General features: G+C 36.0%; 2 protein-coding genes and 1 pseudogene across 2 annotated transcripts in view; 1 reads left to right on the forward strand and 2 right to left on the reverse strand.

The window, feature by feature from the left end:
- The window catches only part of CUNH12orf40 (chromosome unknown C12orf40 homolog), a 97922-nt gene extending 88413 nt beyond the window's left edge, over positions 1-9509 (reverse strand). The window contains exon 1 of the mRNA XM_013045481.2: positions 9377-9509. Within this exon, the coding sequence (XP_012900935.1) occupies positions 9377-9399 (23 nt within the window). The 5' untranslated portion in view covers positions 9400-9509. The remainder of the gene's footprint in view (positions 1-9376) is intronic.
- A 56-nt stretch (positions 9510-9565) lies between these two features.
- ABCD2 (ATP binding cassette subfamily D member 2) overlaps positions 9566-27162 on the forward strand; it is a 68642-nt gene continuing 51045 nt past the window's right edge. The window contains exons 1-3 of the mRNA XM_004771840.3: positions 9566-9707; positions 15321-16585; positions 18144-18324. Of these exons, the coding sequence (XP_004771897.1) occupies positions 15647-16585; positions 18144-18324 (1120 nt within the window). The 5' untranslated portion in view covers positions 9566-9707; positions 15321-15646. The remainder of the gene's footprint in view (positions 9708-15320; positions 16586-18143; positions 18325-27162) is intronic.
- LOC123390109 lies at positions 24195-24405 on the reverse strand (annotated as a pseudogene).

The following is a 27162-nucleotide window of genomic DNA, read 5'->3' on the forward strand; positions in this document are numbered from 1 at the left end:
TTTTTATCAGATGAATGAGGTGAAGGATCTAATGTATAACAGGGTAGCTATAATTGATAATATTATAATATATAATTAAAATTTACTGAGAGTAGATTTTAAATGGCCTCACCCAAAGAAATTATATGTGTGGTGATGGATGTGGTAACTTGATGATGAGAATCCCTTCACAATGCATACATATATCAAATCATCAGGTTGTATACTCTAAATATCTTATAATTGGTCACTTTCACCTCAATAAAGCTAGAAAAAAATAAGATAGCAAAGGGAAAACATAGCCCCTAAATAAAGGGGGAACTGGAATTTTACATCTGACAAAGAAAAATGTGCACTTAATTAAGACAGTTTGCCATTGGGCGCCTGGGTGGCTCAGTGGGTTAAGCCGCTGCCTTCGGCTCAGGTCATGATGTCAGGGTCCTGGGATCGAGTCCCGCATCGGGCTCTCTGCTCAGCAGGGAGCCTGCTTCCTCCTCTCTCTCTGCCTGCCTCTCTGCCTACTTGTAATCTCTGTCAAATAAATAAATAAATAATCTTTAAAAAAAAAAAAAAAGACAGTTTGTCATTATGTAATATGAATCCCTAGAAGTCATTTGTTACTTTGACAACTGAAATATTAAGTATGTAGCTAACTACCATAATTATATTTTAGAATTTCTGAGATTTTATTCAAATGTTCCCCAATACATTTCACTACACTGGAATCCCAATAAACACAGCTCTGGTTATCACTTAGGGACATGACTTCCATAGTCTGTCTCCAACTCAGATTTCAACCTGATTTTCATTCTTCTACTACATGTATTCTAACACCCAACCAAATTAAGGTATATGTTTCTATTCTCCTTATATGGACACCTCTCTCACCACACTTCTGAATTCAAAACTTTCAATATCTTCAAGGCCCTAATCATAGGAAAGTGTCTTCATGAAATTTATACACACTTTATAAAAAATAATTTCAAGATTTTGTTTAAATTTTTCCTTTAAATTTAAACCATTAGATAATTAAAATCTTTTAAAAATAAATAAATAAATTACTAGATAATTAGAGGTGTGGAAGTAGGAATGAGGCTAATCTTTTTTTTTTTTTAGTAAAGATTTTATTTATTTACTTGACAGAGATCACAAGTAGGCAGAGAGAGAGAGGAGGAAGCAGGATCCCCACAGATCAGAGAGCCTAATGCAGGGCTCGATCCCAGGACCCTGAGATCATGACCTGAGCTGAAGACAGAGGCTTTAACCCACTGAGCCACCCAGGTGCCCCAAGGTTAATCTTTTTAAAAGCAATTACTACATTATCCAGGGAAATGGATTTTTAGAAAAATATATTGCAACCATCTCTTTCAATAGAGGAATGAACAATATTAGTTGCCATTATAGCCACATACTAAAAGACAATCAGTAATAGTCATAACCTGTTCACAGAACACTCTGCAAGTTATCAATTCTGGGATGCAGGAATATAGATATTTGTTACACTATTCATTGTAAGAAAGAATACAGTAAAATAGAGAGATGTAAAAAGGTTAAGGGAGGGAACGGAGTTAAGAGATGGGAGAAGAAAGGAGGAAAAAGGATAAGAAGTGAGAAGAGAGAGACACAGAAACACCCAAAGAAATAGAAAGTATGTTGACTACAGTAATGTATCATAGCCCTTTGCTATGTTTTCTTGCAAGGAAAGATTTAAAGGAAAAGGCTAAAGAAATACTTTTTTAAAAAAGACACAAAGGCAACAGGTTTATAAAAACAAAAAACACTAACATACATTTTACATGGAGCATACAGGAGATATTAAAACTACTATATAAATTAAATACTATGGGGACATGCCTTAATGGTCTTGAATTGTTTTTTGTTTCTTTTGTTATGCTTTTTAGTTTGCTGCTTAGTTTATTTTTTAGTGGCATGGTGCCCTGCAAAACAAACTGTTTCCAGATTGTTAAGATCTTACAACAGTATCTTAAGTGTGATTAAAAGTGGGAAATGCAAATAAAATAAATAGAGCAATAACTAACAAATAAAAACAATATTTTATGGCTTGTATTACATTGAAATTAATTTAATCTAAAACATCATAATCTAACATTGTTAGCTAGCAAACTTATTAAGATTCAGGACAGTAACTAGCCTAGAAAAAGTACTTACATTGGCTTTCCACAAAACTAAAACAGGTCTACCTGATGTGTCAGGAATAGTAATGATATATGTAGAACATTATAGATTTTACATAACTTTTTCTCTTATTAAACAAGAAAGAAGTTTTTAGAGATGTATGAATTATAAATGGTAAGGTATTGAGAAAAGAACTGTCAAATCAATAAGGCAAAAACCTAATACTCAAAATATGGAGCCTAAGTAAAATAACTTCTTTCGGACTAAATTTTTATAGTATTTCCACTAAGAAAACACTATTTCACAGTTACAGGCTTTAATGATAAACATGAGCAGCCATCTCCTGAGTCACATAGTGGAAGAGATTTTAAAAAGTGAATGATACTGGGGTGCCTGGGTGGCTCAGCTGGTTAAGCAGCTACCTTCAGCTCAGGTCATGATCCCAGAGCTCTGGGTTCAAGCCCCATATCGGGCTCCCTGCTCAGTAGGGAGTCTGCTTCTCCCTCTCCTGCTCCCCCTGCTTGTGCTCTCTTTTTCTCACTCTCTCTGTCAAATAAATAAATAAAATCACTAAAAACTAAAAAGAAAGAAAGTGAATGATACCCCAACATGAATGTATGTTTCAGGCTATCACAATTAAATCTTAAAAACTTTATTTTCAATAATTTTAATTCACTAAAGCTTCAAATGTTGAAGTTTTCCCACTCTATTAATGGAATAAAGACTTATTTATTTTGAACAAATATTTTTTTTTCACAGAATGTCACCAAAATTTGGAGGACTTCCTTTCAAAAATGTTCAGAACAACATAGGACACATGGATTGCTTTTCAAAGTAATTCTTCAAAGACTCATATGTTAACGAAATTCAAATAATGAAAGGCAGCAAAGAGAGAAAGCTTATAATGACATGCCAAAGTAGTTTTCAACATTAGTATTGTCTCAGAAACACTGTAATTCAGTTACATTAACTGCACATATATAAAATTGTTCAAAATTTTGACAACTGCAGTTTCCGTTTGGTAAAATATCAAGCTTCTTTGGATGCAACTATGAAATACATGTAAACCACAATCAATTCAAGTTTATCTTGGTCACACAGGTTATATAATTTAGTAAGAACACTTTTTAACACATGATGCTATAATCCACCAAATGTGTATTCATATTATTATAGATATAATTTTATCTTCAATGTTCTACAGTTACATGTGTCAAATTATTGTTGGCCACTATATTTTCCTCAAAATAACTACTAAACCTGAAAGTAAATCCTGATGCTTTTTCAGATTTTCTTCAGCTTCTCATGTGGTCAATGATATAACCATGAGAGATGCTAAATGTTAGTAAAAATTCTGCACATAACTTATAGGTTCATCATCAACTTAAAAACAAAATATCACTACTTAATTTATTTTTAAACATTAGTTTTCTTTTAAGTTCTCCACTACCAAATGAATTACAAAAGCATTACCAAACAATATTAAAAAAAAAAAAAAAAGCTGACAAAAGCCATTACAGCAACAACATTCCTACTACTCTTTGTATGTGCTCTGACAGGACAGGAGCTTAGCTTCTATTCCTTTCAATTTCACTTACATATAACCTAAAATTTCCCGTTTCATATTGACTCCACCCCCCCAGGTATGGCAGCTATACAAATCTCTCAAACTTTAGCATGCTACAACACTAATTGGTACAACTGGCCAGCAGGAATAGCAGCATTTAATACTTCTGCTAATTGTCCCTAGCTGCTCATGTCCCAAAACACTCTATCAACTAGTGCCCTCTATTCTGTCCTTTAAAGGACTGGTTAATTATTTTCCATCTGGAAAGTGTTTTTCCCGAGTTATCACTGGATGTCTTTAGATTTAACCACATGTTAAGAGAGAGAACTCTCTTCACTGCACACTCAGCTCATGGTAGCAGAGGTTAAAAAAAAAAAAAAAAAAAATGGCCACTCACGGACTCTATCTGGGCTCATTTTAACAGAAACAGTGATGGTAGTTTCTTTAGTTAAAAAACAAAAACTAACTTTGCTAACCTGGGCTTGCCTCTAGGACCACAAGCATAAGTCATGACTACATCAGGCAAACAGAACAATGTTCACAGTGCTTTAACAGATAAAGAAAAGATGCCCAGAGACTAACTTAATTATAAAGAGAATTTATTGTAAAACTGATTAAGGTTAAGTTTCAGGGCTCTTAACATAAAAATGCCCCTTCTACACCCTGTATCTAATTTTATAGTCGTGATTTTGCATTCTTTTTCCATATAGAAAGAAGGTTCTACCCTTGTATGAAGAGGTTTAATAATTAATCCAAAATCACATAACCCATGAAACCTACAAAATGAGTTAGGACTTGTGTTGATTTGATTTGGAGAATATACAATGATACCGGAAAATGGAAAAATAGTATTTTTTCCCCCAGCAGAATCCTAACTGGTAGTATTATCTTAAAGTTTATTCCCCACCATTTCCAAACTACAGAACACTAACCACAAACAATCATAAAATATCAATTTGATTGTGTTCCTTCCAAACTTGTATGACTCAATAACAGATTAAATTTCAACTTCTCAGTCTGGCTTTCAACCTCACTATTAAAAAGACACGTATACATATTTTTAAATATTTAAATATATAATCTTATCTCCAACTACTTATGTAATGTTTATTTGCATCTTTATTTTCCCCATCTCAACTATCCTTTATTCTTGTTTCTGAATGCCAAAGCTTCAACTAAAACTATCTTATATTCTGCTATCGTTCTGAGTATCTATTCCTTAAAGCATGTATTTTGGCCCCTTATCTTAAACATTTTCAAACTTAATGACATGTCATATCCACACCCCCAATAAAATATAAATCTCTCATAAAGGGGCTAAATTTCATTATTTTTCATGCCCACCTGGCACAGTGCTTGGTACACAGCACTCAACAATTATTTTGCACAAACGTTCTAGGCCTACATTTACAAATGCACACTTCTCCCTTAACTAAATTTAAACAAAATTTTATCTGTGTCCATCTTATGACACCGGTTGCTGTATTCAATCTAAGTTGCAAAATAAATTTCCCCTAATTAAAAATAAATGTTTTCTTATACTTCATATGTAGTGCAATATAGTCCACCTATAGTCAAACTCATAAAATGCATATTATAGCCCAAAGACTGTATACATCTTTAGATTCTCCTTCCTCTCCTATCTTCCTAACACCTTCATGTCTGAGGTGGCTATGAATTTGGTGAAAAAAGTTACTGATCAATAAATAGGAAAATGAAAGAGGATCATTTCAGTGAGTATACCTGTCCTGTCTCAAATGTATACCTCAATCTAACAAGGAAAATACAGGGTCTAAGCGACTTATAAAAACTATAAAACAAGAACTAGAGTTCTACAGCAATGATTCCCAGACAAGTAAAAGAAAAAAAAAATTTTAATTGGCAAGACTGACAAATGACTGATATTGTAACTGTCAAAAAAGGACTTAAATGAGGAGCATTTTAAAATAATATATATATATATATATATGTGTGTGTGTGTGTGTGTATAAAATCTTTGAAAAAAAGAAAGAACAGACCATTATATTGAAAAACCTGACATTACCAATGATTAGCAAGTTTCAGAGACAGTTGATTGGGAATTGCTATTATAGCCATGTAAATTACTCTCAGCTTAGACCAAATCTCTAACCAAAATGAGACTCTTTTAAGTGAAATGGTATCTTGTAAAAATGTCCACGAACTTTAACACTAAAACCAAACCAAATAATTTTGAAAAGGAAAAAATAAGGGAAGCTTACATCTTCCCTAGCCACCAAACCTTTCCTTTTTATTTCACACACAAAACAAGACACTTCATGTATGACTGGTAGAGTCCCCAAACTGAAGAGTAGCAAAAAAATCAAATGCCAAGTTTGTTTTATGCCAAGAAAAACTGTACAGAACTTAGCCATAATAAAGATTTTCCTACTGGGGCGTGTGGGAGGCTCAGTGCGTTAAGCGTCTGACTTTTGGTTTTAGCTCACATCATTATCTTGAGGTGGCAAGATCGAGACCCTGCACAAAGGCTCCCAGCTCAGCAGGTAGTCTGCTTCAGATTTTCTCCCTCCTTCCTACCCACCCACACCCCACCCTCACTCCCTCTCTCTTTAAAATAAATAAAATCTTTTTTAAAAATTAAAAAATAAAAATTCTTCTGTAAATTAATTCTGCAATTAAACTTACATCAAGTTCCTACAATAAATAAGAATACTCTGCTTCCATCTTGTGTATACAATCAGACTGCTATGATCAAAACAAAACTGCTATAACCTGCTTTTTTAATTCTCTTATCAAAAATGTGTAAAGCCCCTTACTAGCTTCCTGTGTTAATGCAGACCCACCTGCTGTCTGACAAATAACCCATCCAATTTGTTTAATACCACCCCCATCCATCCCTTCTAAGCCTTGCTAAAAACTAGGTCTCTAATTTGACCAATTATTTACCTCACCTCCTTTTCAAATTTTAAGAACCTGTGCTTCATTGTTTCTCTGTGGTGCTTGTTCTGTGCAATACTGCTATCCTTCAAGGCTTCATGGAATTTGTTTCTCTGTTCTTTAAGTATCCACAGCCCTTTATGTGTGCCACTTTTAGAAAACTTGTTTCTATACAGCACAGCAGAGTGGTTAAGCACATTGCTCTCAAATCCTAACTCTGCTACTGATTAGCTGGGTGACCTTGAGCAAGTCACTTAACCTTAACACTGCATCAGTAAAATAGGAATAACATTTGTATATACCTCATGAGATTCTTGTTAAGAGTAAATGAGCTAATATGTGAAAAGCACTTAGAACAGTGCTTCTTTTAATAGTAAGTGCTATTTAACTATTCAGTAATAATGCTATACTATTCTCACCATTCTACCACAGATTATTTTTGTGGATCAAAATTACATCTTTTTCAGGTGCCTGGGAGGCTCAGTGGGTTAAGCCGCTGCCTTCGGCTCAGGTCATGATCTAAGGGTCCTGGGATCGAGTCCCGCATGGGGCTCTCTCTGCTCAACAGGGAGCCTGCTTCCATCTCTCTGCCTGCCTCTATCTACTTGTGATCTCTCTGTGTAAAATAAATAAATAAAATCTTTTAAAAAAAATTACATCTTTTTCTTTTCTGCATTTTCCTCCCCCACCTCATACAGAGATTAACAATGCCCTAAACAGGAAGGCATGTGACAACCTGTTTGTTTAATGTTGAATGCTCTGAGAGAGAAGTTCTGATAGAGCTCTGTAAATGTTTTCCAATTATCTCATCTGTCTGTATTTAAGTTCTTAACATTTCTCAAAATTTTCAACCAAAAAACAGGATAAGGGAGGGTAATAAACAAGTTCCAGAATGGACTGGGATACAGATTAAAATGTTTATTCTCTAACAGCTCTCATCAGCTGCTAGTAGTCATTACTAAGCACTGTCTTGGATTCTGAGGCCCTTTAGGCCCTCATGATCACAATACCATGATCAACTAATCTTTCACACCCTCGTCTACTGTCATAGTAGAAAATGGAAATACTGTTTCGTTACCAATCTGGGGTTTGACCTAAGGAGTCCATTCCCCCAAGAAAATATATTTATATTTGCAGATTTTAACTTAAAATATCACAGGATTTACGTACTTTAATCCATAATGTATCCATGTTTGTTTAAATTTACAAATATTTTTTTCCTCTAATCCCTGAGTAAAACTGTTGCTCCAGGGAGAGGTGTCATGTTACTTCTGTGGTTTCTTAAGCCCCAGTGGTACCTAATACTTCCAGGCACAGTTCTACTTCATTTTTGAAAAACACACTGCTAGACTATTCTGCCGTATATTGCTTTTGCATCCTCCCAATAGGATGAAAAATATTACTCTCTGAAGAGCCAGAAGCTTTACATATAGGAGAATAATGGCACCTACGTTTTAACAGTATTAAGCATTTGCAAAATTATTTCGTATATCACTTAATAATTTTAAAGACTGTCAGATTCAAAAACATCAAATCATAATCACATATCACCTAACTCATGTGAAGCCTGTAAGTGAATTTTCCATTTTCTACAAAGTAGAAGTGTGACGCTAGAACACCAGCCAGAAATAATTCAGAGACATTTCTAAAATACAATGCTAACATATTCTTCAACAGGATAATATGCTTCTGCTAAAATTACTGGGCATAGTTACAATACTTGGTGAACACAAAAGCTGTCTCCTTACAAAATCCTTTAGAACGCAAATGTGTTATAGTCTAACCCTATCACCACTGCTCTGGGTCTACCTGTGACAAAAATCATATTTAACAGATTAGTATTTCAATTCTAAAATTTCCTTTTGTCAAGGACTTTCATCAAATGAAATTACAGGCCCACATTATTTCTATCCAAGTGGACCGTAGGCCAGTAGTAATGAAAATGTTATAGAGAACTACATTGTCAACCAGTCATGCTTTATGATTAATGCTAAATACAAAATAAATTGCCAATTCTCTTGTAAGTTATTGCAGTTAAAAACTGTTCACTTCGGGGACACCTAGATGGCTCAGCTGGTTAACCCACAGATTCTTGGTTTCAGCTTTGGTCATTATCTCGGGGTCTTGGGATAGACTCCCATGTTAGACTCCCTGCCTGAAGATTCTCTCTGCCCCTCCCTTCGCTTGTGAGGTCACATGCACGCATGCGCATGCCCGCCTTCTCTCAAAAAAATAAATCTTCAAAAAAAAAAAAAATGTTCACTTTACCTTCCTTTATAAAGCAAACTAAATTTATAACTGATACTGCCACTGCCCTCTCCCCCGACAATGGACTTAGGGACAGCAAGGCATGATCTCTTCCATAGTACTTTACACATTCATACAGAAGCTATACAGTACCTGAGAAAAAACTTCTCCTGAGAGATGGGCAGAAGCGGGAAGAAGGCAGAAGAGGGCTCAGGTGCTGAGAGGCCTCATTAGAGAAGGAAGACATGGGACACGGGGGAGGGAAGGCAAAGAACTTCACCCACTGTGCGCCCCACACGCGAAGCCCTTGGAAAGACTGTGGGGAGAAGCTGATTTTCTTTTGGTTTAGAACAGAGAGGTAGTGACTAAGGTCTCCCAGTTGGGCTACCAATGAAAAGACCCACGCCTACCAAGGTTCCTCCGGCTCAGGCTACGCCCGCCCCTCCAGGGCTTAGGAAAAAGGCGCCATTTTGGGAATGAATGTACGTGGACTCACGGCCTACGGTCTCAAGCTCCAGAAGCACAACTCACCGAGATCCCCCGACCCAATTCATCGCTCAGAAACTTCTGAGGCCCCCAAAGATGGGAGCTCAGACGTCTTGGGTCTGTGCCCCGCCACAGCTCCTTTAGCCTCAGCCTCCTGCGGCGTACCGCCCAGCCTCCCGACAGCCTCTGCGCCCAGGCTGGCTTTTTGTGAGCCTCCCAAAAGCCTCTGCGGTTTCTGCGGAGACAGTGGCCTGATAGGGCCGCAAGGGACGCTGTGGGAAAGCAGCCAGTCCGCATAAGGGAAGAGGAATCAGCAGTTTTAACCGCTCAGGCAAGGGAAGCCTAAGTAAATGAAGTTTCGGACTGTGGCCACAGGGTTAGTGTTTCAAGCCACCTCCACCATAATTATGTTTAGCCTTGTATTGGTCTCAGCCTTCTTTTTCAGATCAAAGATCTGACTTGGGGGAGAAAAAGAAGGCAAAGACAAAGTTATACGATCCCTAATCCTAAAGATGAAGCTTGCATTCTCACTTATCACTCCCCATCCAAATCCTTTAAGTATCTTTCACATACTGTTTTCCTTTTTTAAGATTTTTATTTATTTATTTATTTGACAGACAGAGATCACAAGTAGGCAGAGAGGAGGAAGCAGGGTTCTCTGCTGAGCAGAGAGCCCCATGCGGGGCTCGATCCCCAGGACCCAAAGATCATGACCTGAGCCAAAGGCAGAGGCTTTAACCCACTGAGCCACCCAGGTGCCCCTCACATATTGCTTTAATATTAAGTAAACAGTTATTAGGAATGCTGCCCTGTAGTGATTTACTATTATGTACATTTTGTGAGTTTCTGAGTGATCAAAGTTTTATTTAAGCTGCAAAGTCCCAAAGACTCAAATTCTTATCAGAAATACTCAAAACAAAAATTGGATTTTGCTGTTTATTTCTGTGTTATGTTTGTATAGCCTCATAAAGCATATATCCTACAAACTATTCTATAATATTTTGGTTGGAAACTAGAAATCTCTTGTCCCAAATAAATCCACAAAGTACCCTCCCCTCATTGTCATGACTGTTTTCCAGAATTTAACCTATTCAAATATAATATATTTTCTGTTAAGTCACTGGGAAAAAGTACATAAAATAGAATTATGTCCCAGGGTAGATATCTTATTTAATCATATAAATAATAAAAATTCACCAGAATATACCTATTATTGGTTTGAATTAGACCAGATGAATACACCATTTCAGAACAAATTAGTCTTCCACATGAACTGGTCATTTTTCGGTATCTAAATTATACAGCCAAGTCAGAAGTAACAACCTAGAGTTATTAGCCTTACTATTTTCAATATATATATATATATATATATATATATATATATATTTAAGATTATTTATTTATTTATTTATTTGACCGACAGAGATCACAAGTAGGCAGAGAGGCAGGCAGAGGAAGCAGGCTCCCGGCTGAACAAGAGCCCGATGTGGGGCTTGGACCCAGGACCCCTGCGATCATGACCTAAGCTGAAGGCAGGTTCTTAACCCACTGAGCCACCCAGGCGCCCCAAATTTCAACATTTTTAAACAGGTACAAACTGACTAAATCAACTAAAAGGGGGAAATAATTTGCTAAAGGATTAACTGACTCTTTTGATATATCGTATGTGAAAGAACATAAAGAAGAGATGGATCAATTTACTGAGAAATCAAGAACATTAACAGAAAGGCAGTAGAAGTGGTAAATTAGGCTAAGGAAAAAATTAACCTATAAGACACATCTTCAGACAAGATAATCTGCTGATTTTTCCTTCACCCCAAAAGCCATTTCGTTATTAACTAGTTATTAGGTGGTTATTTGTAACAGCTGAAATGCTGACCTAAGATCTCATCTTTAGTGTTGTTTATGCCTCTCATGAATAACTAACATGATCGATAGTTAATGAGTCAAACACAGTGCTATTTTAGGGCCAGGAGGGCAATTAGGTAATCTCTTGGGTCAGGAAACAGTTCAAGAAAGGAATACAGCACAGATGAAATACTACTTAGCATTTGGTGAAAGAAAATCCAAGATTCTTAAATCTTAATCTACATTACTAAAAAAAAAATCTACTTTCTGGTGATTTACTATATAAACTCATAACATATATAGTATCTATATTATATATTTTTTATTTATATCCTTGTATATGGAGATCTATTATAAAAAATCACTTCTGATATTTTACAATTTATAATACATATGGTTTAATATGTTTCTTATATATTCTGAATATGTACAAAACCTCTTTAATCTGGCTCTTCCATAGATGTTGGTTGTGTTCACTTTGGCACTGACATTAAGAAAATCACCTAGGGGCACCGAGGTGGCTCAGTTGGTTAAGCATTTGACTCTTGATCTCAGCTCAGTTCTTAATCTCAGGGTCATGAGTTCAAGACCCACACTAGGCATCACACTGGACACAGAACCTACTCTTAAAAAAAAAAAAAAAAAAAAAAGACGGGGCGCCCGGGTGGCTCAGTGGGTTAAGCCGTTGCCTTTGGCTCAGGTCATGATCTCAGGGTCCTGGGATCGAGCCCCGGATGGGGCTCTCTGCTCAGCAGGGAGCCTGCTTCCCTCTCTCTCTCTCTCTGCCTGCGTCTCTGCCTACTTGTGATCTCTGTCTGTCAAATGGATAAATACAATCTTTAAAAAAAAAAGAAAGAAAGAAAGAAAACCATATGAGGGGTGCCTGGGTGGCTCAGTGAATTGAAGCCTCTGTCTTAGGCTCAGGTCATGATCCCAGGGTCCTGGGATCAAGCCCTGCATCGGGCTCTCTGCTCAGCAGGGAGCCTGTTTTCCTGCCCCCTCTCTGCCTGCCTCTCTGCCTACTTGTGATCTCTCTGTCTGTCAAATAAATAAATAAAATCTCAAAAAAAGAAAGAAAGAAAGAAAACCACATGAGAACAGAGTAATTTGGAAACTATTACTTATTTTTAATTTTCATTCATTTTCTAAGATTATTCTCCCCCTTAAGAAAATTTTAACACTTTTCCATACAAACACATGTAAAATTGAGACGCTTGAGTAGAAATTAGGCTGAATTTTGTTTAGTTTAGTAACAAGTGATTTTTTTCAACATCCTTTTTCTCACTTAATTTGGAATTCAAAGCAAATTAACATTATCTTTGTTTTAACTGAATATTGCCAGTATAAAAAATGAAAGAAGTATCTTGACATTCTTTGTTTCTTACTTAAATGGCATATATTTCCAACTGGAATTACCTTTCTGGTTTTCTTTCTTTTTATTTTTTTTATTAGATTTTTTCTAAATTTATTTATCCAACAGAAAGAGAGAGAGATCACAAGTAGGCAGAGAGGCAGACAGAGGGGGAGAGGGAAGCAGGCTCCCTGGCCCAATGCAGGGCTCGATCCCAGGACCCTGGGATCATGACCTGAGCCAACAGTGGAGTTAAATGGTTTTAGTTAGTCTGTACTTAAGGGGCTCAATATCAAGTCAAATCTCACAATGACCTTTTCCCCAGTTCTAGTAACTAGCTTTAAATGTTGCTTGTACACAATTCTAGCAACCAAATTTCTATCTTATTTTCCTCATACCTACATCCTCATTCTAACAAGTCTTTCACTCCACACATTAAAATCTTGCTCCTGTACCCCAGCCTCAGTACCAGTTTGTAAACTGACCTACCCATAATTATGTGTGGGCCTGTTTGGATCTCTAATGTTCTTTGCATCTAGATTCCCACTGCACTGCTCCTTCTAGGAAATGGCTGTCCTCTGCCAGTGATGTAAGCCACTTGCCTCAACTACCAGCTGCTTTCTGACCTACACCTACACATGCCTCTGTGTAACATGCTCTGCCTGGCTGAACATCCTCCTGTCATTCCCACTTAAGTTTACCCTGGCCTTTCACTTGTCCTGTCACAGTGAGGAGATGAGATGTAAAGAATTAAAATTTGTAAATGTCTGACACCCTATTTTGGTACATAAAAAGCATAAGATTAAGAATAAAACATGTTGAAAATAATCACTATAACACTATGATCTCTACATACAGACTTAGTCTTAATGAAATGATTGTGCCTGCTAATATGGCCAACCATCAAAGAGACTTGTAGAAATTTGCCACTTGTTCATTATACATTTGCTGAATGGAATGCAAACAAATGAAAAGAGACCTGTGATGATTCTTAGAATTAATATAGGTACACGGGAAAAGAGTTTTTAAAGTTTATGAATACTGTTACTTATAAAAGTCAGAATAGTTCTTTACTCATAGTCAAATGAATAATGAAGATCATTCAACACTGAGACCGGTTTTATATTCTATCAGAGGGGTTGGCAAACTTCTTCCGAAGGGAGTGAGTTAGTAAATATTTAGGCTCTGTTTCACCTACTCAATTCTGTCACTGTGGCTTGAAAAGTATAAACAAGTAAATTAAAGGGTATGGTTATGTTCCAATAAAACTTTATTTCTAGATGCCGAAATAAAAATTTCAGTAAAGTTTCATAACACAAAATATCACTCCTCTTTTGATGTATTTTCTTTTTAGAGTTTAATTCTTTATTTGAGAGAGAGCAAGAGCACAAGCAGGGGAGGGACAGAAGGAGAGGGAGAAACAGTCTCCTGGCTTAGCCAGGAGCCTCATATGGGAGCTGGGTCCCAGGACCCTGAGATCCTGACCTTAACCCCAAGGCAGACACTTAACCAACTGAGCCACCTAGGAGCACCTCTTTTGATGTATTTTCAACCACTTTAAAATGTAAAATCTATTCTTGGCTCAAGGGCTGAGTTTGGCTCACTGGTTAGGTTGTAATTTGCTGACCTCTGTTTAATGCATATTTTCCCAGACTTTCAGATGACTAAAATGTGTATGTTGTGTATGGGGGAGGAGCACATGGGAAAGAAAAAATGTTTTTGCATATTTGAGAATATACCCATCCTTACCTTAAAAAAAAAAAAAAGGCCCTTTACATTGTTTAAAATATGTAGAATTTTCTTGACTATTTAGCAGTGTAAGTCCTCCATTCATGATGTACAGAGTTTTTCATTAACACACTTGGCTTTTATCAAATAACCAAGATGGAAATGGGAAGTAACCAGAAGATTATGTCTAAGCCTAAACAAAAGGAACAAAACGAAAGCTTGAAAAAGACAAAAACAAACAAAACTCTTGAAAAATAAGTAAGGTTCTGGAGAAGTTATTTGCACCATCTAACTCCAGTTGGATTCCCAAATAGTAACTTTTGATTATAGAGTCACATACCTCCAAGTAACAACTATCTAAAGGACACTAGGAGATGGAAGAAGTGAAATATTGTACTGGTTTAACAGTCACATTGTAAATAAATACGTTCCATTGCTAAAAATAGCAGTTAAGGGGCTGGAAGATTTTTATTATTATAAGGACAAGTAAACACTGGGATGAAAGTACAGCAAATAATTATTTTTTTTATAATACAGAAGACTTACATTTATTTACCAAAAACAAAACAAAACAAAAAACATACCCTCAACCACAGCTTGTGTTATAGGTTTTGGGACTTCACGTGCTATCACAGAGAGAGGAAAACAAAATACCCCAGGGAAGGGGAGCGGCACCAAAAAACAGACCTAAGTATTTGCTACTTTGTTCTTTCCAGTGCCCTCCAAACTTGTCACTTTCTTCTCTCTCCGTTTTAGATTCATTGCATATCCTTTTCAGATTCTTTTTCAGCTCCCTAGTTCCTTCTCCTTCATCTCGTTTTATAGCTCTTGAAAATCTCCCTTTCTTTTTGCTCTTCCGCTTATGGTACCTACTAAAACCTTAGAAAAGAGATGTAGATTCTAAAACTTCTGTGGGCTTCTAAGTGACGCTGAGCATGCTCAGTAGCTAGGTCAGGTTTTGTCGCCAGCAGCTGCCCTGATTCGACCTCTCCAAAAATAGACGTTTAACTCTTTGAACGCCTGTTTAAAGATGTAATTCGTTTTGCTCTCTCCTCATTCAAGGTTCAAAGGGAGGCAGCGAGGATTCCAAGGTCCCACCGCTCCCTCAGCCAATGAGGAGCCTGAGAGGGAGGAGCCTGGGGCGGCTTGGTGCAGCTTGAGCTTCTGAGGGATTCATCCCCGTAGATGCCGTGGAGTCTGAGCTCTGCTGCATCTGTCACAGCAGAGCAACATTAAAAACAAAAACACAAAACAAAAAAACAGAAGAGGAGAAATGCTGCAGACTATGGAACGCTGTAGGACTTTCTGAAACATTTGCCGGGGATTCCCGTGGAGCATGATCTTTTAAAAACCAATTCTTTTCGAAGCCTGTTTGGGTAACTGGGAAAATGACAAATATGCTAAATGCAGCAGCTGATCGGGTGAAATGGACCAGATCGAGTGCTGCTAAAAGGGCTGCCTGCCTGGTGGCTGCGGCATATGCTCTGAAAACACTCTACCCCATCATTGGCAAGCGTTTAAAGCAATCTGGCCACAGGAAGAAAAAAGAAGCAGTTTATCCGGCTGCAGAGAACAGAGAAATACTGCATTGCACCGAGAACACTTGTAAAAAACCTTGTCCTGGAGTTAACGCAGATTTTTTCAAACAGCTCCTAGAACTTCGGAAAATTCTCTTTCCAAAACTTGTGACCACTGAAACAGGCTGGCTCTGCCTCCACTCGGTGGCTCTAATCTCAAGAACCTTTCTGTCTATCTATGTGGCTGGTCTGGATGGAAAAATCGTGAAAAGCATTGTGGAAAAGAAGCCTCGGACTTTCATCATCAAATTAACCAAGTGGCTTATGATTGCCATCCCTGCCACCTTTGTTAACAGTGCAATCAGGTACCTGGAGTGCAAACTGGCTTTGGCCTTCAGAACTCGTCTGGTAGACCATGCCTATGAAACCTATTTTACAAACCAGACTTATTATAAGGTGATCAATATGGATGGGAGGCTGGCAAACCCTGACCAGTCTCTTACTGAGGATATTATGATGTTCTCCCAGTCTGTGGCTCACTTATATTCCAATCTGACCAAGCCTATTTTAGATGTAATCCTGACCTCCTATACGCTTATCCAGACGGCTACATCCCGAGGAGCCAGTCCTATCGGGCCCACCATATTAGCAGGACTTGTGGTATATGCCACGGCTAAAGTTTTGAAAGCCTGCTCTCCCAAATTTGGTAAATTGGTGGCTGAAGAAGCTCACAGAAAAGGCTATTTGCGGTATGTGCACTCCAGAATTATAGCCAATGTCGAAGAAATTGCCTTTTACAGAGGACATAAGGTAAGATAGAAATTAAGGTGATGAGTGAAATGTGAGACTCTTCCAGCTGCCACTGCAGTGCTAGATACCATCTGTTGTCCTGTTGATGGACCCACTTCTTTAGCGTTTTAGATTTCTATGACATCTAAACCTATATTGAAATATATGCTTCCTTACCTTTCTAATTACAAGCTGTTCAAGAACTGTGAAGTGCAAACTTCTCTGAAGATTCATGGGGATAAGATTTTCAGCAACCTGAAAAAGCAGTCTACTTCCCTCAGCTACCCAAATATGCTCAGAATTCTCTCCAAAGCATTTGCCTAAAACATAAATTCCAACTGGTTGGTCTTAGCATTAGAGGGAAATATTTGTTTGGAAACTCAGTAAACACATTTTCACCAGGATAGAAAATTTAGGATGGTATTCTTGCTGTTGTTGTTGTCATTGTTCCTTTGTTTTTCAAGAGGGGGGAAAAAACCATGCTTTTATGTGAAAGACATGTTTGACAGTTTTGCATGTCTGGTCAATGGAGTGACCTCAGTCCTCAGAATTGCAGGAGAATGTGTCTCACAAATAGCATTTGCATTAGTCTTAGTTAATGTTCAGCACCATAGTTTGAGACAAATAAAAAAAGGCAGTGAAATGAAATTTTGCCTAGCTTTGAGGGAAAAACTAAGATTATAGAAGAAATGAGGATAAGAAAAGGCGTTCCAGAATGTTATTTTTAAATATTAAAGATTTTCAACATTAAGTAGGTCCCTAAAATAGTTAGCCTAATTACATAAGCTTGCAGTGCATTAAAGTAACTTCAGAATATTAACTATGATGGAAATTTTTAGGTGATCCATTTGAAATCTTAATACAAATGAATTTGCAAATGAAATATTAGGGAATTCTAAAGCTGAAAATGGTATTTTAATTACCAAAGAGAATCATTTAATTTTTGAAGCTTCTTCAATTATCAAAAAAATTTTAAAGTAGTAGCATCCTGAAGAAGAAGATTTAAAGCAAATATAGGACTTCTATTTCCACTTGAAAATTGGCCTCATGTGTTATATTAATCATACTGATTGGTCATTCCTCTTGACTCATTGAACTCAGTGATGTAAATTACAGCATGCCGTAGGCTTCTTGCATTTAAAACAAAATCCAGTAGAGTTAGTTCAAAAGTGGAGTCTAATTACACATGTATGTGTCATGTTTTTATTTTTAGGTATTTTTGGTTCAATCAAAAAACGATAAGGTTCTAACATTGTTTATTCTTTTACAGGATATTATTTAATTTTAATATCTTATACATATCATTTTGAAATCATGATTATAAATCACTTATGTGTATTTTATACTTAACATTATATTGACTATTATGTTTTTTTAAAAATAATACAGGTTACCCAAACTAGATAATAATGCTTACTCCTGATAGTTATCTGTATTTATTACCTTTATAATCATAGATAATACTATACTAAATAAAACAAAATAGTATGTTCTTATCTTTTAAGAAAGTCCTCAAACATACACTATTTAATTTTATAGCTCATACTAGGTTAATTCTTATCTCTTTTTCCCTCCGTAGGTAGAAATGAAGCAACTCCAGAAAAGTTACAAAGCTTTAGCAGATCAGATGAACCTCATTTTATCCAAACGTTTGTGGTACATCATGATAGAGCAATTCTTGATGAAGTATGTTTGGAGCAGCAGTGGACTAATTATGGTGGCTGTACCTATTATCACTGCAACTGGCTTTGCAGATGGTGGTAATGACATTTATGCTTAATCTCAAGTATATGTTTAAGATTAGTTCTCTTGAAGGTGTCACTGCTGGTTTTGTGTGAGTGAAACTGTGTCTGCAGTCGTTATTCTATGGTCATTACTGGTCAGAAAAAACTCACAGACCTTGAACATCCAATAATAAGATCAGCTATGTTAAAAAAAAAAAAAAAGACAAAGAGCTCTAAACACCTTTCTAGCTCTGAAATATTTCAGAGATCTCTGATGCAGTGTTTCTAGGAGGTCACCTTGAGCAATTTTAATTATTATTCTGCCTAACACACAATGATTCTCTAGTTTGCACTTAAATTCATAACAAAATAATACCTTCAAAACGAGTATTATACAAGTTCTCCCCATGTGTTGTAAACTTCAGTTCTGCACATTCTATAACTGGATTGGTCCTGACTTGTGATTTGAAGAACTGGTTGACTACATGAAGGAACCAGGAATATTATATCAGGGAATGTTTCATGCCATAGAACAAGGTCTCCTCTACTTACAGGTAATACCAGTAGCAACCTATGTAGCATGACTTAGTGGCACTGTGGAGGTAGAGGTTAGCAAGTTGCAGGCATCTAATTCTATTCTATTACTATTTCAGTAGTTTTTCCCAACATTTTCATCCTTTGGAATAACTAAAAAAGATAAGGGCAAGAAGGACAACATTAAAATGTTGTATAAAAACCTAACATGGGAGTTCGGGTTGTAATTGGCAAGGACGGGGAGAATTAATTAAAGGAGGATTGTTTTCTCTTCTTCTTCCAAAATATTCTTCCTCCTCTTTAAAAACCACTTGACCAAAATTGGCCTTGGTGTGGAAGGCGCTAGAGAAAAGCATGGGCTTTGTAATGAGACAGAGATTTGCTCAAATCTTGGCTTTCCCTCTTCCTGCCTGTATCCTCTAAGTCATGTTAATTAAACTTTATAAAAATCAGTTTCCCCATCTATAAAATGAAAATCAGAAAGGCTACTTCAGAGAGTCATTGTGAGGATTTAGTAAAATAATATTTAGAAAGTACAGAGCATACTTTTGCTGTTCTTGATCTATGGTGACAATTGTTACCTAGAAAACAAAAGACTAATACTAATAACAGTGTGACAGAATCCACACTATATTACAGTTATTTTAGGTACAGAATTGAGAATCAGTAGTTATTTGTTTGAAGTCATCTAATAAAAACAAAGACAAAATTACCTTTTCTTTAATATATTGAAACTGTGCTTCAATGCTTTACCCAATTCTTACAAAAATATTTGTCAAATTTGAGTCATTCTTAACCTAAAATTGTTCACTTTAGTAAATTAAGATTTGTCCGTCCTTTGTGATGAGTACTATACATACACCAAATATATTCTACATCATAACTCTCTAATAGCCAATGTATTAAGACTGCTGGGAAAACTAAATTTCATCTATTTTCATACTTTATTTTTTTAAATAATTTTATTAAGTTTATATTGAAAAGAGCATTGTTAGTAATAATATTTTTAGATTTAATCCTTCCATAAAACCTATGGTTTTAAGATTAGTTTTACTAAGAAACTTGACAAAATCATCAGATATTCATAGTGAGTCTCTTTAAATTTATGAATAAAAGTTTCATACATAATGTATATTAGAGATAACCCCAATGACAAGATTATGGTGTAGTTATGTTATTCCTTGGAAGCACTGGTCTTATTAGAAAACCCTGAAGTATTCAACATAGAACAGAGAAAATGTAGGTATTAATGGTGACAAATTAACCCCACTGGTGACAAATTAACCCCACAGAGACAAGTTAGAAGTAAACAGTGTGTGCGAAGGATCTAAAAGTCTTACTTCTACAGGTGATGTAATAAGATGTTTAGAAATAAATCTTATAAATCCTGAAAATATCTTATTAACCTAAAGAAACATTAAAATTTTAAATAGAAATTATGATAATAATTACATTTATGCAAATGAACAAGGTAATTCTTAAAGCTTCCTTTAGAAGAAAATTTTATACAAAGAGAAGCAATAAGACAATTACATAGACAAAAAGTAAATTCATATGTCAACATTATGAGAGTACACTTCAAGATCTTTTTTTTTTTTAAATATTTTATTTATTTATTTGACAGACAGAGATCACAAGTAGGCAGAGAGGCAGACAGAGAGAGGAAGAAGCAGGCTCCCCGCTGAGCAGAGAGCCTGATGCGGGGCTCGATCCCAGGACCCTGGGATCATGACTCGAGCCGAAGGCAGAAGCTTTAACCCACTGAGCCACCCAGGTGTCCCCACTTCAAGATCTTCTATAATTTCTTAAGTTACTACCTGTTTGCTTATCATGTTTATGTGCATATTTTTACTAAATATATTTGACCTATAATAATTTAACACATGAAAATATTAAGTTACTATTCTACTGGGATAAAATTATTTATTTTTTTAGATAATGATATGTCTTTGATGCTGTAGGTCTTGGAATTACATACCCTATATATATATATTTTTTTTAGAGATTTTATTTATTTATTTGACAGAGAAATCACAAGTAGGCAGAGAGGCAGACAGAGAGAGAAGGGGAAGCAGGCTCGCCGCTGAGCAAAGAGCCCGATGCAGGGCTCGATCCCAGGACCCTGGGATCATGACCTGAGCCGAAGGCAGAGGCTTTAACCCACTGAGCCACCCAGGCGCCCCATACGCTATATTCTAATGTTGTCTTCAATCTTAATTTACACATATGCCCTGCGTTGTCCCTTATGTTAGAGATGAACCCAGTACATGATACTGTGTATTTTAAGGCAAAAATACATGGAAAAAAAGTGGGTGAATAAAACAGATATGGCAAAGAGAAAAGGAGAAAAAGTAGAATAGATAAAAGAAATAAAAGAATAGAGAAAGAAGCAGGCCCCTGCTCAAATTTTGACTCTGCTGTTTAATACTTATCCATCCTTGAGAAAGTTACATAAATTTTTATGTCCCAGCTTTCCCATCTTAACTATAGGGATAAGAATATATATCTCACAGAATTGTTAGGAAATTATATATAAAGCATTTAATGTGCTTTGAAACAGTCCTTGATGTAAAGTTGAAACTTAGGTGGAAGCAATTGTTAATATTTTTATATTCCTACTGTGTGGGTACTGGAGTCAGATTTTCTGGGTCAGATGCTGGGTTATTTTCTTACTATGTAAAGCTGTGATTATGGGCAAATCATTTAACCATTTTGAGCTTCAATTTTCTCAGTTCCAAAATGGGGGAAATTATAGCAAGGTAGTTACAAGGATTAAGGAAGATGGCATGTGTGAAACTTAGAATATTGCCTGCCTCATAAGAAAGGCTCAATAGATGTTTGCTGGCATGGTTATTGTAGTTAAAGGAGCAAGGCATTTGGAAATGATTAGCAAACCAGAGGTAAAAACGCCAATAGGAGGAAGAGCATGCATAATTTTTTATTTTTGGAGGAGATAAGAAAAATGGTTCTACAATAGTTTTGTAATACTATTTACCTACAACTTTAAGTGAAATCTTATGGTAAGGACAGGATTATGTTTATATTTAAGTTCCCATTATGAAATTGCAAATGGAATCATGCTATTTTCACATGAAAAGAGGAGCTTCCGAGTCATCTAGTGTGGAGCCCCAGAATTGCACAAATGGTTAGTGGAAGCATGAAGGATAGAAGACACCATATAATTCCTAGTGCACTGCCTTTTTGCCCTTCACAATGCTGCCTCCATATTACCTGCATTGGAAATTGCTCTAGAAGGTATTTAACTTAGTTTGACACTAAGTAATCATGTGACCAAATGGTTGAAAAAGAGGCACTGGAATGGTTAATTATGTATATTTTCTATTTTGTTTTTTATAAGGTATTACCCTCTTTATTTTATATTAAGAGAGAGACTGAAATTATATGAAGAAAATAGTTACCTGGGAGATATCATCTCAATTTTTTAAATTTAAAGTTCCAGTATAGTTAACATAGTGTTATATTAGCTTCAGGTGTTCAATATTGTGATTCAGCAATTCCATCCATCACCTGGAAGCCATCAAGCAAAGTGCACTCCTTAATCTCCATCACCTACTTCACACATCTCCCTCATCTGCCTCCCATCTGATAGCCATTCAAGTTAAGAGCTTGTTTCTTGGTTTCTCTCTCCCTTTCTCAGTCTTCTTCTTTTTCTTTGCTCATTCATTTTCTTTCTTAAATGCCACTTAAGTGAAATCATATAGTATTTGCCTTTCTCTGACTGACTCATTTCAATTAGCATTGTAATCTCTAACTCTTGTTGTTGCAACTCAACTGTTGTTGCAAATGGTAAGATTTCATTCTTTTTTATGGCTGAATATATTCCATTATGTATGTATACCACATCTTTTCTATCCATTCACCAGTTGATGGACACTTGGGCTGCTTCCATACTTTGGCTATTGTAAATAATGTTGCTATAAACATAGGGGTGCGTGTATCCCTTTGAATACATTTTTTTGTATTCTTTAGGTAAGTTCCCCTTACTGAAGATTACTAGATCATATGGTAGTTCTACTTTTAATTTTTTGAGGAACCTCCATACTGTTTTCCACAGTGGCAGCACCACTTTGCCTTCCCTCCAACAGTGCACAAAGGTTCCTTTTCCTCTACATCCTTGCCAACACTTGTTTCTTGTGTTCCGGTTTTAGCCATTCTGACAGATGTGAGGTGATACCTCATTATAGTTTTGACATGTATTTCCCTGATAATGAGTGATGTTGAGCATCTTTTCTGTGTCTGTTGGTCATCTAGTATCCCCTCAATTTTGTTAATGTTATAGGCCACTTTATATCAAGAACAGTTCTGGGCAAGGCGAGAGAAAGCTGTTTATAGGTCCCTCCTGCCACTATCATCACCTAGTAACATGGGTGATGTTTTTTATTCCTAAAATGTACCTCTAATAAGGCTATATCCATAACTCTTGTTGTATTAGTGTTTCATATTCTAATGTAAAATTATTGGAATATAATTTTATATTATGGGTCAATTTGAATATACTTCTCCTGTTGACCAATTATTATAACAGTAATTAGCAAAACACATGAAAGATATACTTTTAAGCTATAATTAGCTATCCCTATTACATAGCTATTGGCAGATGGAATTTTTAAAGTATAACATATAGGCCATAGGGACCCAGTTGCTAGTGTACCACTCAATGAACTGCCACAAAGTTAACACATATACATAATCACTAGTCACAAAAAATAGAAACATACCTTCATCCCAGAACCCCTAGCTCCTTCCAGTTTTATCCCCATCCTCAGTCCACTATTGCATCCCTAACTTATTCCTGCCCCAAACATGCTGCAGTAAAGGTAATTATTTTACTAACCATTGATCAGTGTTTGCTGGGTTTGAAACTTGTATAAATAGTATCATACAGTATGTATGAGAGTTCTAGTTGCTCCACAAGCATTTGTTAATGTTTGATATCAGTCTTTTTCATTTTAGTGTTTCTGTGAGTGCATAGTGGTACATCATTGTGGTTTTAATTTAAATTTCTCTGATGACTAATGAAATTAAGTACTTTCTATTTGTTTACTTGCTATTTGGGTAGCCTTTCTTATGAAGTATCAATGATTTCTTTGTTCACTTTTAAATGGACTTATCTGTTTTTTTTCTTATTGGTTTCAAAGCTCTTATGTACTCTGTTATGTGACTTTCATCAGACATAAACACACACACAAATACCAGTTTTCCCATTCTATTTATACTTTTCAGTCTGTTAACAGTGTGTAAGAGGAGTTCATAATTTTAACATAGTTCAATTTATCAATCATTTTTTTTGTGTGGGGTTAGTGGTTTTATGCCCTGTTTAAGAAATACTTTCCTAATCTAAGGACATAAAGATAATTTCCTATTTTATCTTCCAGAATTTTATTGGTTTTTTCATTTCACATGGGGATCTTCAAACCAATTAGATTTGATATTTATATATGGTATGAGGTAGGAGAAGACCATAAGTTTTTGCTGAGATTTGTCAAGGTGATAGTTTTCAATTAGCAACTGCTGCACCTGGGATAAACCTCATTGGTTAGGATACTGCCATTGCACAAAGCTTGAGATTTGTCAAGATGATAAGGGTAAAGTGTAAATGAAAAGAAATAAACTCAGGTTATAAGTCCAAAGAAAAATCACAGACGAATAACCAACTTTTTTTTTAACTTTTAAAAAATTAATACACTTAATTTTCTTAGAGCAGTTTTTAGCTTATGGAAAAAAATGATCAGAAAGAATTCCAAATGTCTCCTCTCCTCCACAGTTTCTCCCATTATTTACATCCTGTATTTGTGTGGTACATTTGTTACAACTGATGAATCCATGTGTATGCATTATTAACTGAAGTGCATAATTTACGTTAGGGTGTATTTCTTTGCATTGTACACTTGCATGGGTTTTGACAAGCGTCTAATGACATAATTTTAGTTCCTAAATCCTTTCTCACCTTTTCAGTGAGTAATAGCAGATGTCACCATTTTCAATACAATACCTTTTATTAGTGGAGCTGGAAAGTAGCGGTAAGATGGGCAGAATGTTAAATATTATATCCTCAAGTGAGAAACATTTGACAAAACGTTTAAAATATTTGGTGAGGAAAATAAAATGGGTTGACCTATGATACAAAATAAATGAGTTCCTGAGGCCATGAATTTATATTCTGAAACTAAGGAATCTGGTTTTTTCACAGAGGTTATGCAATTGACTGTTGAGTGCATGACAAAATACTACGGGCACTGTTCTCATAGTACCTGCCAAAAAACAACCAGTAGAAAAAAAGTCAGATGAAATCTGTTCACAGCGATTTGTAATTTTGTTGCTAAAAGCATGAAGAAAGCCCAGTAGGCATTAATCTGCCAAAGCAACATGGAAAGTACCATGCCATATCAAATATAAGTCCATCTGTGCTCATGTTTCTCCTTCTTAACAGAGGCTGTCGATGCAAGCTGCTACTCAAACCCCTTTTAACCCAAATTCATAAAATGCCATAATTATTTTAGATCATCAGTCAGATTCTCTGTGAGCCAAAACTATTCTTAGAACTTTAACTGACACAGCAATTCATTATTTTGGTAGTTTGCTGAGAATCATTTGGTAATTATTTTGTAGCTACCTAAATTTTATCACACACTTAAATGTATTTAAGAATATCTATGTTCTATTCTCAATCTATTTATTCAGTCACATTTTTCACTCCTCACTTCTACCAGCACTCAAAACCTTTTTTTTTTTTTTTTCATTCTTAGGGAAACTAACTAACTTCAAGGGAACTAAAGGTAGTTTGCAAAGCAGTGACTGACAGTAGAACGAGGAGGGGCCATACTGGACTATCATAGAAGGTCCCCATGAACATATGGTGATTTTGATGCTCAAACGAAACTTGTGCCTGACACCACCCATACTGTTACATGACAAGGCTATTTATCATTCAATTGACATTGCTTCAAATTTCCTTTCTCTGTGCCATTGCTTATGCTGTACTTGTAGTCACTTTAAAATTGTACATAGTCTTCAAGGCCTTTCTCATAGTATGCTCCTCCATGAGGCATTCTCTGTCTCTTGCAGCTACAAATTATTTTCTGCCTTCTGCAAACACTTCACATTAACTCTCTTCATAGGCTGCTCTCAACGGTTAGTTAGAAATTTGTCTTCTCTTTCTTACCAAACCATGAGGCCCTTAAGGAAAGAGTCTGAAAATCACATTTATCCTTATATATCTTATAACACCTTGCCTAAATTCTTGCACATCTAGTTGTTCAATAAATATCTGCTGAGTGAATTCTACCTTATATTATGCATGGATCCCTTCCCAACTCAGCTGAGCTGTCTATAAGCAAGTAAAGGTAAAAGTAGCTGGTAGTTCTAGGAGGGCACAAGTTAAATATCTGCATTGTTATAGAAAAAAAAAAAAAAAACAACTTCCACACTGAGATAAACCAGAAAGAAATATATATCAAAAGGGGCCTATGGCTATCTATATCATATCATTTTAATACTTTCACTAGTTTACAGTATTTAATTTAGAACTTTGGAGACAATTTATAGAAGAACCAAATAGAGAATCATATTGATGGGAAGTTTAAAGTAATGACTGGGGAGAATAATTTAGAAGAATAAGACTGAATTGAGTAATATGCAATAATAATAATAATAATAACTAGAGAAAGTAATACTAGCTAACATTTAGAGAACTTATTATGGGCCAAGGGTTGGGCTACTACTTCATTTGTATTTCACCTTTAAGCCCCACAACAATCCTTTGAGATAGAATTGTTTCAGATATTAGTATTAATTCCCTCATTTACACATGAAAAAATAGGCATAGAGAGGATAACTGGCTTGTTCTACTTATCTTACCATTTGTCAATAAGTGGTAGAGCCTGGATTCAAACCTAGTCTAGGGGCACCTGGGTGGCTCAGTGGGTTAAAGCCTCTGCCTTCAGCTCAGGTCATGATCCCAGGGTTCTGGGATCAAGCCCCCCATCAGGCTGTCTGCTCAGCGGGGAGCCTGCTTCGTCCTCTCTCTCTGCCTGCCTCTCTGACTATTTGTGATCTCTGTCAAATAAATAAGTAAAATCTTAAAAAAAAAAAAAAAAAAAAAAACAGTCTAACTCCTACTCTTGACCATAATTCTGCATTGACAGAAATTTAGGATGTTCATCTACCTACCCATTTACTCACCCATGCATTCATTCAGTATACACTGAGGAGTACCATGTGCTAGACACTCTGCTTGGTACTGGGAATAAAGAATACAAAACATAGTCTTGACTTTTAAGGAATTTATAATCCATTGGAAAAGCCAGACAAGGCTTTCCA

This window comes from Mustela putorius, unplaced genomic scaffold (assembly GCF_011764305.1).
Source record: "Mustela putorius furo isolate JIRA1106 unplaced genomic scaffold, ASM1176430v1.1 tig00537227_pilon_pilon_pilon, whole genome shotgun sequence".
Taxonomy (NCBI): Eukaryota; Metazoa; Chordata; class Mammalia; order Carnivora; family Mustelidae; genus Mustela; species Mustela putorius.